General features: G+C 50.1%; 1 protein-coding gene across 1 annotated transcript in view; it reads left to right on the top strand.

Annotated features, from left to right (window-relative positions):
• The window catches only part of LOC139000266 (immunoglobulin superfamily member 1-like), a 33,909-nt gene that overhangs the window by 13,648 nt on the left and 3,243 nt on the right, over nucleotides 1-17,018 (top strand). The window contains exons 9-17 of the mRNA XM_070402518.1: nucleotides 4,561-4,641; nucleotides 4,801-4,836; nucleotides 5,002-5,289; nucleotides 5,420-5,725; nucleotides 7,307-7,591; nucleotides 7,737-8,039; nucleotides 8,732-9,019; nucleotides 9,470-9,769; nucleotides 11,967-12,084. Coding sequence (XP_070258619.1) covers nucleotides 4,561-4,641; nucleotides 4,801-4,836; nucleotides 5,002-5,289; nucleotides 5,420-5,725; nucleotides 7,307-7,591; nucleotides 7,737-8,039; nucleotides 8,732-9,019; nucleotides 9,470-9,769; nucleotides 11,967-12,084 — 2,005 coding nt within the window. The remainder of the gene's footprint in view (nucleotides 1-4,560; nucleotides 4,642-4,800; nucleotides 4,837-5,001; nucleotides 5,290-5,419; nucleotides 5,726-7,306; nucleotides 7,592-7,736; nucleotides 8,040-8,731; nucleotides 9,020-9,469; nucleotides 9,770-11,966; nucleotides 12,085-17,018) is intronic.

Genomic DNA, 17,018 nt, shown 5'->3' with positions numbered 1-17,018 from the left:
ATGCAAGTGAAACACGCGTGGTTCCCTTCAGCTGCCTTATACCTTGGAGGTTGCCCCACTGGTGTTCGTGGAGTTTTATGGGAGCAGGACTCCCACCAGGTCAGAGGTGCCCTAAGTGCCTTAGTGCTTAGTGACCAACCCTCTCATTAAATTTCCACCTTCACTCCTGATTGGGCTGAGTCTCGGTTCCAAAATGAGACCCACCATCCCCGAATACTTTTGTCTGCGCTCATGTGCCATTCAACCAAGGATGCACTACAGCTTCTGATTCACCTTGTAGGCTTGGGGGACACACATGTGGCTTCCAAATAGCCCTTCCCACCACATGCCTCCCATACACACGCCTTCATCAGGTCTGAAAATGACAGCAGATTTCTGGCAGTTGTGGCTCAGTGGTTGAGTGTGGACCTCTAAACAGGAAGTCATGGTTCTATTCCTGGTCAGAGCACATGCCTGGGTTGTGGATTCCATCCTCAGTGTGGGGTTTGCAGGAGGAGCCCGATCAATGATTCTCTCTTATCATTGATGTTTCTATCTCTCTCTCCCTCTCCCTTCCTTTCTGAAATCAATAAAAATATACTTTTTTAAAAAAAGAAAGAAATTAACAACCGATTGGTGCTCTTCATGTCTCAGGCACTGCTGATCCTCATAACATCCCTCAGAATAGAGGTTTTACAATTTTGCCCAACAGGCAAAGAGGAAGAGGACAAGAGACTGGCTCAAAATAGAGGGTCAATAAACGTGTTTCCAGTTCTTAGAGTACAACCTGGAAATTGTCTCCAACACACTCTTCTACCCAAAACATGGAGATGGAATAAACAGCATTAGACAAAGAGGTACAATCTGGGGGACAACAGTCGGTGAGGAGGCAGAAAGGACTCTGAAGGTTTGATGGAGAGGGATGGAGAGCAGGGGCTCTGCTCACAGAGATTAGGAATCAGAGAGAGGAAGTGATAGGGAGAAGCAGCAGCACACACCCAGGCCTGGAGAGCAGTGCTGGTTGCCTCTGTGGGTGAGCTGACAGTTTTGTAACATCCCCCAGGCCTCCTGCTCCTCCTGAAGGCAGCCAAGGAGGAGAGAGGACGAGCCGTCCATTCTCCCCTTTCTCTCTCACACACTGAACCAATCCCAGCGTTCTGGCTCCCGTTTCTTCTTCTTGTGACCCAGGTCTCCCCACAGCCAAGCTCAGGTGAAGACCCAGGACAGCTCGTTGGTGTGACCCCATCAGCCTCCTTCTGGCCTCCTCCACACCCTCATTCTCAGCTCAGATGTTTCGTTCTCACAAACGTCCCTGTCACCGACCATCCCCTGCACAAAGCCTGCCCACAGGTCCCCCCTGACTCCAGCCACATCCAGGATCTCCACCCTACAGTCCGTGCTGCTGACAATCAGGCTGAGCTACACTCTCCAGCCCGAGTGAGGCCAAGGCTTCCTCCAACCTAACTCATCCCGTGAACCTCCTCCCCTCCCCCAACACACAACCTGGGTTAGGACCACATCGTGGTTCCTCAAGGGGCCCCCTGAGCCCATCTGAACAGAGCTCCCTTCTCTCCTAACCTCCTAGACCTAAAAAACATACATTTATTTCCAAAATGTATTCCTTACATTTTGGAAATAAATCAACAGACTTGGCAATAATCAATGTGTGAACCAAAACAGAAGTGAATTTTTTAGATTAAATCATAATGTAAATACTACAAATCAAACCTATGAAATGAAAAAAGGAAAAACCATGTGCGTTTGTGTGTGTTTATGTGTGTGAGCATATGTGTGAGAGCATAAGTGTTTGCATAAATGTGTATGTGTGTGTGAGTGTGGGTGAGTCTATATATGTGTGGGCTGTATGAATATATATGTGAATGTTTGAGAGGTGTGTGTGTGTGTGTGTGTGAAGGTGGATTTGTGTGTTTTGGATGTGAGTGTATGTATTGTGTGTGTTTGAATGGGCCTACATATGTGTCAGTAGGTGTGTATGTGTGAGTGTGTAGTGTTTGAGTGTATATGTGTTCTGGTGTTTTAGTGTGACTGTGTACATGTGTGTGAATGTATATGTGTGTGAGTGTCTGAGTACGTATGTTTGTGATCACTTATCCCTGTAAGAGTTGTGTGACTAGTAATGAGAGTGGATATGTGTGTATGAGTGAATATGTGTGTAACAGTATGTAGACATGAGTGTGTGAGCCTGTGTGAACATATATGAATGTGACTGTGTATGTGTGAGTGTATGTATCTAAGAGTGGTTAAATATGTATGCTTATGTGTGTGTAAGTATCCAGGTATATGAGTGTGAGTATATATGTGTGTGAGAATGTATGTGTCATAGTGTGTGTGTCTGTGAGTGTGTGTGTGTTATTGGGCAGCTATACCCATCTGTCTGAGGGAAGTAGAAGTGAGAGCTGAGGTGGGAGGGTCACATCTGGATGATCATGATCAGCCTTGAGTTCAGAAGGAAGAGTGTGGATTCACCCTGAAGACAGTGAGGACCATGGAAGGTTTTACGCATAAACAGCTTCTGAAAAGGAGATGCAAGGGCAGATGTGGAGGGTGAACTGGAGAAGGGAGTGAGGGTGTGGAGCTCAGAGCTCAGGAAGGAAGTGGATGTGACCACTGCCTTGGGGTGTGTGAAGGTGACCTCCCTCCCTGCCTTGTTGACTGGGGACACCAAGGGGCCCTCAGGACAGAGAGCCCAGGGGTGGGGGAGGGAGGAGCCTGAAGGCTGTGCAAGATGCATCTGCTCCCACAGGGCAGTTCAGCACCTCCTCCTGGCCCTGGGACGTAGGTTCTACGTCTCACACAGGTTCCACCTGACTTTCTGTCTCTGGGAGCAGCGGGATCTCTCCATGTCCTGGGGGTGAATCATCTGAGTCATTTCTGACACTTCAGAGCACCTTTGAGGTCGGGTGTCTCTCTCCTCTTCAAACTGTGGAGACTTTTCAGGATTCAGACAAGAACAAGATTCATGGGAGTCCTGTTCCAAGGCATAACACACAGAGACATATTAAATATCAGTTGTGGTGCAACCATCTGAGTAGTTGAAGGACACTTGAGCAGGCTACTTCCTCCCTTGACTTCTCAGCAAAACAAAAGCCTCCTCCACAAAGATGGTGAGAATTTTTCTTGCCTGAGATATGGAGGAAACGAAACCAGCCATTCCATGCAGATGGAGATGTTGGTGTTTAGAGAAATTGAAAAGCAGAGATGCCTCGTCCAAAGGAGCAGAAGGAAGATTCCAGGTCAGACCCCCCACGTGGAGTCACCTGGATCGTGACAGACCCTTGCCTGGCTGCGGGGAGGTCATGGCTTTTCCAACACGTGGTGGTGGGTCAGTCAATGAGTCTGTGGGACACGGTGAACGTCTTACCTGCCTCCACCATTTACAATAATCAATGTCAGATGGGTGATGGATCAAAACATGAAAAATGAACCAACTACCTTTTCTTTTGCAAAAAGTAAAGGGAAGAACTACCTTACTAGTTTGTGGGAGACACATTTTTCCTCAATGTGGACATAAGAACATGAACTTAGGGGGTACATGGACACAGTGGAATCCACTAAGATGAAGAACTTTTGTTCCTTATAGACACCAGTGAGACAGTGAAGACGATAGATATTTGCGATGTCAAAATGAGACCACGGACTGACATTCAGATCATTAGGAAACATGTACAAGTTGTAATGTGGCAACAGAGAGCAATAGAAAAGCAAGCAAACACTTAACAAGCAACTGGTATTGACATGCAAATGTGCATTGATATTATTTAAGGTGATAAGCTGGCCTTGGCTGGTGTTTCTCAGTGGTTAGAGCAACAGCCTGACCACCGAAGAGTCACAGGTTTGCTTCCAGGTCAAGGGCATGTGCCTTGGTTGCAGGTTTGACCATGGCCCTCATGTGGGATGCAACCTATTGACATGTCTCTCACATCGATGTTTCTCTCTCTCTCTCTCCTTCCCTCTCTCCCTTCCATCCTCTCTAAAAATCATTGGAAATAATATCCTCAGGTGAGGAGTAACAAAACAAATTTTTAAATAAAAGGTGCTGAGCTTTATAAGTCATTGGAGAAATAAATATGCATCAAACCACAGGGTGGTACCAATACTTACACTGAATAATGAACCTGAAAAAGGCAGGAAACACGAAGGATGGGCAGGGATGGGAACCTACCAGGACCCTTGAACCAGGGAGAGTCAAGGAAATGCTGAGGCCCCTGGGAATCTGCTCAGCAGAGTCTTTGATAAATGAGGTCCCTCAAGAGCCGTGGTCGGGTGTCCCACTAGGCTGTTCAGGGCCAGACTTTCAGGGGCTGAGTCAGGACCAGAACCTGGGTCCCGCCCTCTCTGAGCAGGAGTCAGACCATCAGACACAGGAGACCCTGAGGCTCAGGTGAGACCTGAGACACTGCTGACCAGTCTCCTGAAACCTGGACGCCCAGTGAGCCCTCATTCTGGGGAAATGCAGAACCAGGCTCAGGGCGGGGCAGTTTCCTTGCTGTGGCCTGTGGTAATCCCGAATGGTTGCAACAGCCTTTAACTCGTCACATCCTGTGAGACTCTGTTCTGCAGGCTCAGGCTTCCTCCATCTGCAGAGCAGGAGCCTCAGAGCAGACGCCATGGCGTCCATCCTCTCTGCTCTTCTCTGCCTCGGTTAGTTGTGGACATGGGGAGGGGGAGAAGGAGGGGCAGCTGCATCCTCTTGTTCATGGGGAACCTCAGGGTCAGGCAGCTCGAGTGGACGGGGCCCTGATGGGAAGGGAATCAGCTCAGACATCCGGGTGCAAATCTCTCACAGCGACTCTCTTCCAGGGCTGAGTCTGGACCAGAGGATCCACGTGCAGGCAGGTGAGTCCTCCCCAGGCTCCATGTCCCTCCTCTTACTTCACTCCTGGGGCTCAGGAGGGAGCACAGAGGTGCTGGGTTGAGGTAATAAAAGAGGAGCTTCTAGCACTAAGCTAGGAAATGAAGGTGGGGAAGGTCTTGGTCATGCAGCCTCTGGTTTCCTTCCAGGGACTCTCCTCAAACCCACCCTCTGGGCTGAGCCAGCCTCTGTGATGTCCTGGGGGAGCCCCGTGACCATCTGGTGTCAGGGGACTTTGGAGGCCCAGCAGTTCTGTTTTGAGAAAGAGGGAAGAACAACACCCTGGTGCAGAGGGAAACAACTATATCTGATGGACAAGGGCACGTTGAGCATCACAGACCTGACAGAGGGTGGTGCTGGGATATATCGCTGTTACTATCACAGCCCCACTGGCTGGTCAGAGCGCAGTGACCCCCTGGAGCTGGTGATGGTGACAGGTGAGAAGATACTCAGCGGTCCCAGCCTCAGGCTCTGCCCTCAGGAAGGGGGTCCCCCTCTCACAGCCCAGCCCTGGGGGACATTAGGGAGGTGTGAGCCCATGTAACACTCTGCCTCCTCCTCTCCTAGGATCCTACAGCAAACCCAGCCTCTCAGCCCTGCCCAGCCCTGTGGTGACCTCAGGAGGGAACGTGACCCTCCAGTGTGGCTCAGGGCAGGGATTTTTTGACAGGTTTATTCTGACTAAGCAAGGAGATCACAGGCTCTCCTGGACCCTGGTCTCACAGACACACCTCAGTGGGCAGTTCCAGGCCCTGTTCCCTTTGGGCCCAGTGAACTCCAGCCACAGGTGGACGTTCAGATGCTATGGCTGTTACCGGAACAAGCCCCACGTGTGCTCACTACCCAGTGACCCCCTGGAGCTCCTGGTCTCAGGTAAGTCACATTATTATCCCTTCCCTTGATTCAGGCACCAAACTGGGGTGTTATTAGGGGCATTACTTTGAGTGGAGCCCCATGTGAGAGGGTGAGGTCAGGGCATCACAAGGGCTCCTGGGCCAGAGACACAGAGAGACAGTGAGACCGGGAGGCTAGGCCCGGAGCAGGGTTTTGTGGGAGGAGTTGCCCCAGTAATTCTCATCTGGTCTCCCCAGGTGAGTCTGGGAAGCCCTCCCTCTGAGCCAGCAGGACCCCATCATGGCCTCTGGACAGATCCTGACCCTACAGTGTTGCTCTGATGTCTGCTATGAAAGATTTGCTCTGTCCAAAGAGTGAGGATGGAATGTCCCCCAGAGCCTTGTCCTGCAGCTCCAGGCTGGGCTCTCTCAGGCCTACTTCCTCTTAACACTCAGAGAGGCTGACAGGGGTGCGGGTACATATGCTAGAGTAGGAACAACCTTTTCTTTGAGTGTTTGGCCCAGTTACCCCTCTAGACATCCTGGTGGCAGGTGAGGAGCCTGTGGGTTCACTCAGGGACCCAGACTTTGCACAGCACCTGCTGGGGGTCTTGGGTGGTGAGGCCAGAATGACAGTGCAGGCCCCAGGGAGGGAGAGAGACAAAGAGAGACAGGGGGTGGGAGGGGAGTTGGGAGACTCAGAGAAACAGAGACAGACAGAGAGGAGGGTCCTCAGAGAGAGGCCTGGTGACTCTCAGGTCAGAACAAGGTAGGCAACCCACCCTTATGGCTCAGAGGTTGAACTTCAACCTATAAACCAGAAGGTTGCAGTTCAATTCCAGGTGAGGTTGCATGCCCAGGTTGCCGGCTCAATCCCCAGGTAGGGGACATGCATGAGGAAGCTGATCATATCTTCCTTCTCATCACTGATGTTTCTATCACTCTATCCCTCTCCTTTCCTCTCTGAAACCGATCTGTATTATAAAAGGCCAGTGGCTGTAATGCACAGGAGTTGCATTGATGGGTCTTGCGGTGTGGCGGGTCTGGGGTTCCTCTGGCGGGTTCGGGGTCTTGTGTGATTTCACACGCTGGGCCTCTAGTATATATATATTTAACATACAAGGTGGGCAGGCAGCCCTCACCCTCCCTCCCTCTCTCTAGGACACCTGCCTGACTGGCCCTCCCTCTTGGTGCAGCCAGGCCCCAGGGTGGCCTCAGGAGAGAACGTGACCCTGCTGTGTCACAGAGCCCAAGGGACACTTTCCTTCTGTCCAAGGAGGAGGAAGCCGATATCCCCTGTGTCATAGATCAATGCACGGAGCTGGGCAGTTCCAGGCGGAGTTCTCCATGAGTCCTGTGACCTCAGTCCACGGGGGCACCTACAGGTGCTACAGTTCACTCAGCCCCTCCCCTTAGCTGCTGTCACTCCCCAGTGAGTCCCTGATGTTCCTGGTCTCAGATGAATATCCCCTAACCCTGTCATTTCTGAGCTCAGTCATTGAGGGCCCTGTCCCCAGAAGAGGTGAGGATAGGATGGAAGAAATACAATAAGAGTGTCTTGGGCTGAGCTGTGGGATGAGGTGGGGAAGGCCTTTGAAATGCAGCCTCTTGTTTTCTCCAGGGACCTTCCCCAAACCCACCCTCTGGGCTGAGCCAGGCCCTGTGATCTCCCGGGGGAGCTCCGTGACCATCTGGTGTCAGGGGACCCAGGAGGCTGAGGAGTACCGTCTGGATAAAGAGGGAAGCCCAGAACCATGGAGAAGAAAGAAGCCACTGAAGCCCGGGGACAAGGTGATGTTCTCCATCCCACTCCTGACAGAGGGTGATGCTGGGATATATCGCTGTTACTATTACAGCCCTGATGGCTGGTCAGAGCCCAGTGACCCCCTGGAGCTGGTGGTGACAGGTGAGAGGACACTCAGGGGTCCCAGCCTCAGGCTCTGCCCTCAGGACAGGAGTCTGCTCTCAGGGTGTCTTCCACTCACAGCCCTGCCTGGGGGACATGAGGGAGGTGTAAGCCCCATTTACCATGCTGCCTCCTCCTCTTCTAGGAGCCTACAGCAAACCCAGCCTCTCAGCCCTGCCCAGCCCTGTCGTGACCTCAGGAGGGAATGTGACCCTCCAGTGTGGCTCAGGGGAGGGATTTGACAGGTTCATTCTGTCTAAGGAAGGAGATCACAGGCTTTCCTGGTCACTGGACTCACAACCACACCCCAGTGGCCGGTCCCAGGCCCTGTTCCTTTTGGGCCCTGGGACTCCCAGCCACAGGTGGAGGTTCAGATGCTATGGTTTTTACAGGAATAGACCACAGGTGTGGTCACACCCCAGTGACCCCCTGGAGCTCCTGGTCTCAGGTGAGTCCCATTATTGCCCCATTCGTGGATTTAGGCACCATATGCATTATTGGCATCTTTGCTGGGAGGGGAGCCCCATATGAGAGAGTTAGGGGGGGTACAGGGGCCGCTGGGCCAAAGACACAGAGAGAGACAGTGAGTCCTGCGTGCCAGGACAGGAGAAGGGGGTTTATGGGAGGAGCAGCCCAAGCTCCTTCCCAAGGGGGCATCAGGGCCCTGTGGGTGGGGATGGATCCAGAAGAGACTCAGAGTCCACCCCTCACCCTGCCCCTCCCTGTCCCTGCTGTGTTGGGGGTGGATAATGAGGAAGAACCCTCAGCTCCACATGAGACAGGACCCTGCAGATGAGGAGCCCAGAGCAAGAAGCTGGTATCCCCCTGGGGTGGGGGGTGGGGGCGCTGCAACCTAAGAACAGCACAGGAAATCCACAGTCCTGGGATCCAGTCCCAGCCCCAGCCTGTCCTGGGTGGGTGACCTGGGGCACATAATTAACCTCTCTGGGCCTCAGAAGTGGGTGGAGGGGTCAACAATCCTTGGTGCATGACTGCTGTGAGGTGAGAGGAGATGAGTGACAGACCCCAGCATGTGCCTCACACACAGTAGGTGCTCATTAAAAGGTATCCTTTCCTCATTCATGACATCATGAGGGGAGGAGGTCTCCCCAGGACCTTTCCTGTCTGATTCCTTTCCAGGAGACGTCCCCAAACCCTCCATCTGGGCTGACCCAGGCCCCATTGTCACCAACGGGAGCCCTGTGACCATCTGGTGTCAGGGGTCTCTGCAGGCGAGTGCCTATGCTCTGTATAAAGAGAGGGGCTCTGAGCCCTTGGATACGAGGATGCCACAGGACTCCAGCAACAAGGCCAGTTTCCTCATTGGAGCCACGACTTCACACAATGCAGGGCTGTACCAGTGCGCATATTATAGCACTGGGGACATACTCTCAGAGCAGAGTGACCCCCTGCTCCTGGTGGTGACAGGTAAGGGAGACACCGGGTCCCCTCCCCAGTGTGGGCTCAAGGTCACAGGCAGAGGGAATAAAGTGTGGCCTCAGGGGACCTCACCCCTCACAGAACACACCTGGGGCATGAGGGTGACGGTCCCTTTAACACAGACCCTTTCTCCTCCCTCAGGAGTGGACAGTGCACCCTCCCTCTCAGCCCAGTCAAGCCCTGTGGTGGCCTCAGGAGGGAACGTGTCCCTCTCCTGTAGCTCATCGTTCTCATGGGGCCCTTTCCATCTGCTGAAGGAGGGAGAGGGTGAGAAAGGTGTTAAAAGGAGATAAAAGACACCCCACCCCCTCAGGGGGACAGAGGAGCTGGGAGGGGTCACAGACAGAGTCTCTGGAGAAGGACAAGGTCCCTCAGGTCAGGGTCACGGACGTGAGAGAAAAGGTGGCTCCCCACACATCACCACCTTCCTCTCCGCAGGAATGTACAGGAAACCCTCCCTCTCAGCCCAGCCGGGACCCTCAGTGCCCAGGGGAGTGAACGTGACCCTGCAGTGTGGGTCTGAGATCTGGTTGGACACCTTCCATCTGCACAGGGAGGGGTCACTGGACCCTCCCCAGCACCTTCGTCTACAGAACACGTCTGCACCCTCTCAGGCCATCTTCACCCTCAGTCCTGCGACCTCAGGCCACCAGGGGACCTACAGGTGCTTTGGCTCAAACAGCACCTCCCCCTACCTGCTGTCACACCCCAGTGACCCCCTGCAGCTGGTGGTCTCAGGTGAGGAGCCCTGACCCTGTCCTTTCTGTGCTCACTCAGCTCACGGTCCTGTTCCTAAGAGTGTTGGTGAGAGTAATAAACAAGGAGGTGGAGCAGGTTCCACAGAGCAGAATCCAGCCCATGAGAGAGCAGAGACAGACAGGACCTCCCACAACTGAACCCCACTTCTGAACCTCAGCAGAGATGGAGGGTAGGGAGGGCGAGTGAGATGTGAGTGAAATGAGCAGGAATGTGATTAGACTGAGCAGAGAACACAGACCCCCACCACCACCACCACCACTCACCTCCTGACATCTTCATCTCAGAATCTGGGTCCCTGCAGTTCCAGCCCCCACTGGACACTCCCCTATAGAGAGAAGCATCCTGCCTTGGGCAACACCATGCATAGCCCTCTGTGCTCACCTGGAGGCCTCCAGGCCCTCAGTGCTCACCTGAGAATAAGGAGGGTCCATGTAGGGCGCAAGCGGACCTGGGGCCTACTGCCCAGATTCTGTGCATTCACCTCTGTTCAGTGTCTCTGTGCACACGGGTCTATTATGGCTCTTTTTAGAGAACCTTCAGGCAATACTTCAGTCGATAAGCTCACAATTTAACTGACATTATATGGAGTCCAGATAGAAATATAAGCATTCTATTCCTCTTTTCATTGAGAGCAGATTTAATTCAGACATTTTTTAATGAAGAATAACCTTTTGTTTATATAAAGTCTTCTTTCACACATTTTCAAATGAGGTTTATGCATGAACCTTAGAAGCATGTGACAGCTATTTGTAAAACTGTGTAAATGCCCAGCCCACCCAGAGAATTGCACCTCTAACACTGTAATTTGTGAGAAAGCTGTTTGATTCCTGTACATTTTCTAAATGGTAGTAAGTGCACATAGGAAAGCTCTTGGCTTGGGCATATTTATTTCATGACCTGTTAGCTTCCCACAGACTCTCTCCCTGTGGACTGTTTTGTAGTTGATCCCTCCAACATGCTGATAAAATTATAATCCCCACCAGGCCAGGAAAATTTCACTTCTTTACTCCCAATTGCATAGCAATTTTTCTCACTCCACACCTAATACAATGAAATGAGGGATTAAAATGTTCCAGGGTTTCCCCTCTGGAAAACAGCTTAATTCACACCCAACCTTATGTCAAGGCAAACCCATTAAGAATTCTACATATTGAAAGCACTATTATCCCCTTTGTTCCAATCCGTTCTTCTGTTTCATTAGGGTTTACTAAAGAGGCGCTCTTTTCCTGACAGACACACATCTCCTCATAATTATCCTTTCTCTGACTTTTAACCACATGACACACATTACAAAGACTTCTTGGTGTCACCCACTTGGATATTAACCCAACCAAGTAAGCTGATCATCCATGTGCATTTCTGAATTGTGGAGCTGACATTTAGAATTGTTGCATGGATCACTGTAATGAGGAACAATCCATAACTTCCGTTTAAATCATGGGATTTATATAAAAATGGGGTAAGAGATTGACCTAATTTCCTACTTTTGGTGCCCACTAAATATTGAAATTAGGTGGATTTTCTCTGTGACTTAAATTTGAACCAGAACTGTGGACTTCCTTAGTTTTGAACTTAGTTGTCTTTTGAGTTAAAAAACAAAATTACATGATTAGCATTTACATACCCATATTTTTCATTTGCAAAATATATCTAACACTGTAGGTATTTGTTATTGTAAATAAAGTGAGATAATAAAATAATCAATAGACGAACAACTTCTGGTGAAGATGAACATAGCAAACCCATGAGAAGAGGGGCCTGGGCGGGGTGGGGTGAAGGAAACCCAGCCCAGACTTTCACCCCTTCATGCTCCTGAGATTCAGGAGCCCCTGACACCAACCCCTCCTCCATGGACCTGGGTCCCCAGCTGTTGAGAAGGTGGGATCTCTCAGCTGTAGGGAAATAAGCTCATGGGGTCTTGATCCACAGACTGAACACAGAACACACAGCTCATTGTTATTTCTGAATTGAGACCATTTCTTACTCATCCTCAGTTCTTGGGCACAGCTAACGCTTATCACGGTGAGTCAGAGCAGGTGCTGAGTTCAGACATCAGAGGGACACTGATGTCAAAGGGAGATGGGAGCCCAGGTTGAACATCAAAATCCTGGAGATTTGAGTCTATCCTGACCTCTGAGACTTCTTTGCCCACAATTCTTATTTTTCCATCTCCAAGACTACACAGTGGAGAATCTCATCCGGATGGGCGTGGCTGGCTTGATCCTGGTGGTGCTCGGGGTGCTGCTATTTGAGGCTCGAAACAACCCCATAAGGACCCTCGATGCAGCCAACATGTGAACACAGAGGGAACAATGCACCGTTCAGAGTGGGGGAGCCTTGGAGCCCATCTGAAGATCCCAGGAGGTGCTGAAGGAAAGTGGGGGCCATAGTTGTGGAATCTGTCTGTTGAGAATGTCCAGGGAAGTAGCGGTGGTAGGTGAGGTTTAGACGTAGGAGAACGTGGGCCATGTCCCTTTAGAAGACGCCTCCTCCATCCACCTGGGTGCTCTCTCTCTCTCCCTCTCCTTGCTGACTCTCCTTCACTGCTCTTCTGTTCTCACCCTGTGAAGTGAGGGTCGGTCCCACATGGCTTGTTCGGATTCACATCGATACACCTTCATACTGGGTCACATCCATCCCAACAAAATGAGGTATCTTCACAACCCTGGGATTAGTTTAAATCATAAAAAACAAAGGACAGGCACCTGGTCCATAGTGGGAAAACCTCATAATAATGCAGCTCAGGGACAGAAACCGGGCACAAAAGGGAATCAGGTTTTGTGTGATTCCCTTTATGCGAAATGTCCAGGAGAAGGAAACCCATAGAAACAGAAATCAGATTGGTTTGTCTGGGGTTGACCAGGAGGACAGATGGAAGATGGACTGTTTGTTGTTGTTATTTTTTTGTTTGTTTGTTTGTTTATTTGTTTGTTTTTTGGTGCAGGGGAGTTTTAAACTTTCTTGAAACAAGATAGACATTGTCATTGAGACATTGTGTATTTACTGCATTCTAGTGAAATTCATAATTCAAAAGGCCCAATTGTATGTTATGTGACTGTTGTTTCAATAAAAAGAAATGCAAGTGAAACACGCGTGGTTCCCTTCAGCTCCCTTATACTTTGGAGGTTGCCCCACTGGTGTTCGTGGAGTTTTATGGGAGCAGGACTCCCACCAGGTCAGAGGTGCCCTAAGTGCCTTAGTGCTTAGTGACCAACCCTCTCATTAAATTTCCACCTTCACTCCTGATTGGGCTGAGTCTCGGTTCCAAAATGAGACCCACCATCCCCGAATACTTTTGTCTGCGCTCATGTGCCATTCAACCAAGGATGCACTACAGCTTCTGATTCACCTTGTAGGCTTGGGGGACACACATGTGGCTTCCAAATAGCCCTTCCCACCACATGCCTCCCATACACACACCTTCATCAGGTCTGAAAATGACAGCAGATTTCTGGCAGTTGTGGCTCAGTGGTTGAGTGTGGACCTCTAAACAGGAAGTCATGGTTCTATTCCTGGTCAGAGCACATGCCTGGGTTGTGGATTCCATCCTCAGTGTGGGGCTTGCAGGAGGCGCCCGATCAATGATTCTCTCTTATCATTGATGTTTCTATCTCTCTCTCCCTCTCCCTTCCTTTCTGAAATCAATAAAAATATACTTTTTTAAAAAAAGAAAGAAATTAACAACCGATTGGTGCTCTTCATGTCTCAGGCACTGCTGATCCTCATAACATCCCTCAGAATAGAGGTTTTACAATTTTGCCCAACAGGCAAAGAGGAAGAGGACAAGAGACTGGCTCAAAATAGAGGGTCAATAAACGTGTTTCCAGTTCTTAGAGTACAACCTGGGAATTGTCTCCAACAGGCTCTTCTACCCAAACCATGGAGATGGAATAAACAGCATTAGACAAAGAGGTACAATCTGGGGGACAACAGTCGGTGAGGAGGCAGAAAGGACTCTGAAGGTTTGATGGAGAGGGATGGAGAGCAGGTGCTCTGCTCACAGAGACAAGGAAGTCAGAGAGAGGAAGTGATAGGGAGAAGCAGCAGCACACACCCAGGCCTGGAGAGCAGTGCTGGTTGCCTCTGTGGGTGAGCTGACAGTTTTGTAACATCCCCCAGGCCTCCTGCTCCTCCTGAAGGCAGCCAAGGAGGAGAGAGGACGAGCCCTCCATTCTCCCTTTCTCTCTCACACACTGAACCAATCCCAGCGTTCTGGCTCCCGTTTCTTCTTCTTGTGACCCAGTTCTCCCCACAGACAAGCTCAGGTGAAGACCCAGGACAGCTGGTTGGTGTGACCCCATCAGCCTCCTCTGGCCTCCTCCACACCCTCATTCTCAGCTCAGATGATTCGTTCTCACAAACGTCCCTGTCACCGACCGTCCCCTGCACAAAGCCTGTCCAGAGGTCCCCCTTGACTCCAGCCACATCCAGGATCTCCACCCAGTAGTCCGTGCTGCTGACAATCAGGCTGAGCTACACTCTCCAGCCTGAGTGAGGCCAAGGCCTCCTCCAACCTAACTCATCCCGTGAACCTCCTCCCCTCCCCCAACACACAACCTGGGTTAGGACCACATCGTGGCCCCTCAGGGGGCCCCTTGAGCCCATCTGAACAGAGCGCCAAGGCCTCCTCCAACCTAACTCATCCCGTGAACCTCCTCCCCTCCCCCAACACACAACCTGGGTTAGGACCACATCGTGGCCCCTCAGGGGGCCCCCTGAGCCCATCTGAACAGAGCTCCCTCCTCTCCTAACCTCCTAGACCAAAAAAGAATACATTTATTTCCAAAATGTATTCCTTACATTTTGGAAATAAATCAACAGACTTGGCAATAATCCATGTGTGAACCAAAACAGAAGTGAATTTTTTAGATTAAATCATAATGTAGATACTACACATCAAACATATGAAATGAAAAAAGGAAAAACCATGTGTGTTTGTGTGTGTTTATGTGTGTGAGCATATGTGTGAGAGCATAAGTGTTTGCATAAATGTGTATGTGTGTGTGAGTGTGGGTGAGTCTATATATGTGTGGGCTGTATGAATATATATATGTGAATGTTTGAGAGGTGTGTGTGTGTGTGTGTGTGTGTGTGTGAAGGTGGATTTGTGTGTTTTGGATGTGAGTGTATGTATTGTGTGTGTTTGAATGGGCCTACATATGTGTCAGTAGGTGTGTATGTGTGAGTGTGTAGTGTTTGAGTGTATATGTGTTCTGGTGTTTTAGTGTGACTGTGTACATGTGTGTGAATGTATATGTGTGTGAGTGTCTGAGTACGTATGTTTGTGATCACTTATCCCTGTAAGAGTTGTGTGACTAGTAATGAGAGTGGATATGTGTGTATGAGTGAATATGTGTGTAACAGTATGTAGACATGAGTGTGTGAGCCTGTGTGAACATATATGAATGTGACTGTGTATGTGTGAGTGTATGTATCTAAGAGTGGTTAAATATGTATGCTTATGTGTGTGTAAGTATCCAGGTATATGAGTGTGAGTATATATGTGTGTGAGAATGTATGTGTAATAGTGTGTGTGTCTGTGAGTGTGTGTGTGTTCATGGGCAGCTATACCCATCTGTCTGAGGGAAGTAGAAGTTAGAGCTGAGGTGGGAGGGTCACATCTGGATGATCATGATCAGCCTTGAGTTCAGAAGGAAGAGTGTGGATTCACCCTGAAGACAGTGAGGACCATGGAAGGTTTTACGCATAAACAGCTTCTGAAAAGGAGTTGCAAGGGCAGATGTGGAGGGTGAACTGGAGAAGGGAGTGAGGGTGTGGAGCTCAGAGCTCAGGAAGGAAGTGGATGTGACCACTGCCTTGGGGTGTGTGAAGGTGACCTCCCTCCCTGCCTTGTTGACTGGGGACACCAAGGGGCTCTCAGGACAGAGAGCCCAGGGGTGGGGGAGGGAGGAGCCTGAAGGCTGTGCAAGATGCATCTGCTCCCACAGGGCAGTTCAGCACCTCCTCCTGGCCCTGGGACGTAGGTTCTACGTCTCACACAGGTTCCACCTGACTTTCTGTCTCTGGGAGCAGCGGGATCTCTCCATGTCCTGGGGGTGAATCATCTGAGTCATTTCTGACACTTCAGAGCACCTTTGAGGTCGGGTGTCTCTCTCCTCTTCAAACTGTGGAGACTTTTCAGGATTCAGACAAGAACAAGATTCATGGGAGTCCTGTTCCAAGGCATAACACACAGAGACATATTAAATATCAGTTGTGGTGCAACCATCTGAGTGGTTGAAGGACACTTGAGCAGGCTACTTCCTCCCTTGACTTCTCAGCAAAACAAAAGCCTCCTCCACAAAGATGGTGAGAATTTTTCTTGCCTGAGATATGGAGGAAACGAAACCAGCCATTCAATGCAGATGGAGATGTTGGTGTTTAGAGAAATTGAAAAGCAGAGACGCCTCGTCCAAAGGAGCTGAAGGAAGATTCCAGGTCAGACCCCCCACGTGGAGTCACCTGGATCGTCACAGACCTTTGCCGGGCTGGGGGTAGTTCATGGCCTTTCCATCACGTGGTGCTGTGTCAGTGAGTGAGTCTGTGGGACACGGTGAACGTCTTACCTGCCTCCACCATTTACAATAATCAATGTCAGATGGGTGATGGATCAAAACATGAAAAATAAACCAACTACCTTTTCTTTTGCAAAAAGAAAAGGGGGGAACCATCTTACTAGCTTGTGGGAGACAATTTTTTCCTCAGTGTGGACACAACAACACAAACTAAGGGGGGACTTGGAAACAGTGGAATCCACTAAGATGAAGAACTTCTGTTCCTTGTAGACACCAGCGAGACAGTGAAGACGGTAGATATTTGAGATGCCAAAATGAGACCACGGACTGACATTCAGACCATTAGGAAATATGTACAAGTTGTTATGTGGCAGCAGAGAGCAATCGAAAAGCAAGCAAACACTTAACAAGCAACTGATATTGACATGCATATGTGCATTGACATTATGTAAACGTGACGAGCTGTCTTGGCTGGTATTTCTCAGTGGTTAGAGCATCAGCCTGACCACCGAAGGGTCACAGGTTTGCTTCCAGGTCAAGGGCATGCGTCTTGGTTGCAGGTTTGCTCCTCAACCCTCGTAGGGATGCAAGCAATTGATGTATCTCTCTCACATTGATGTTTTTTTTTCTCTCTCTCTCCTTCCCTCTCTCCCTTCCATCCTCTCTAAAAATCATTGGATGTAATATCCTCAGGTGAGCAGTAACAAAAAATG

This window comes from Myotis yumanensis, unplaced genomic scaffold (assembly GCF_028538775.1).
Source record: "Myotis yumanensis isolate MYYU_CA2020_CCGP unplaced genomic scaffold, mMyoYum1.0.hap1 SCAF_23, whole genome shotgun sequence".
NCBI lineage: Eukaryota > Metazoa > Chordata > Mammalia > Chiroptera > Vespertilionidae > Myotis > Myotis yumanensis.
Note: the sequence above shows the minus strand (reverse complement) of the source record. Positions and strands in the feature narration are given on the sequence as shown.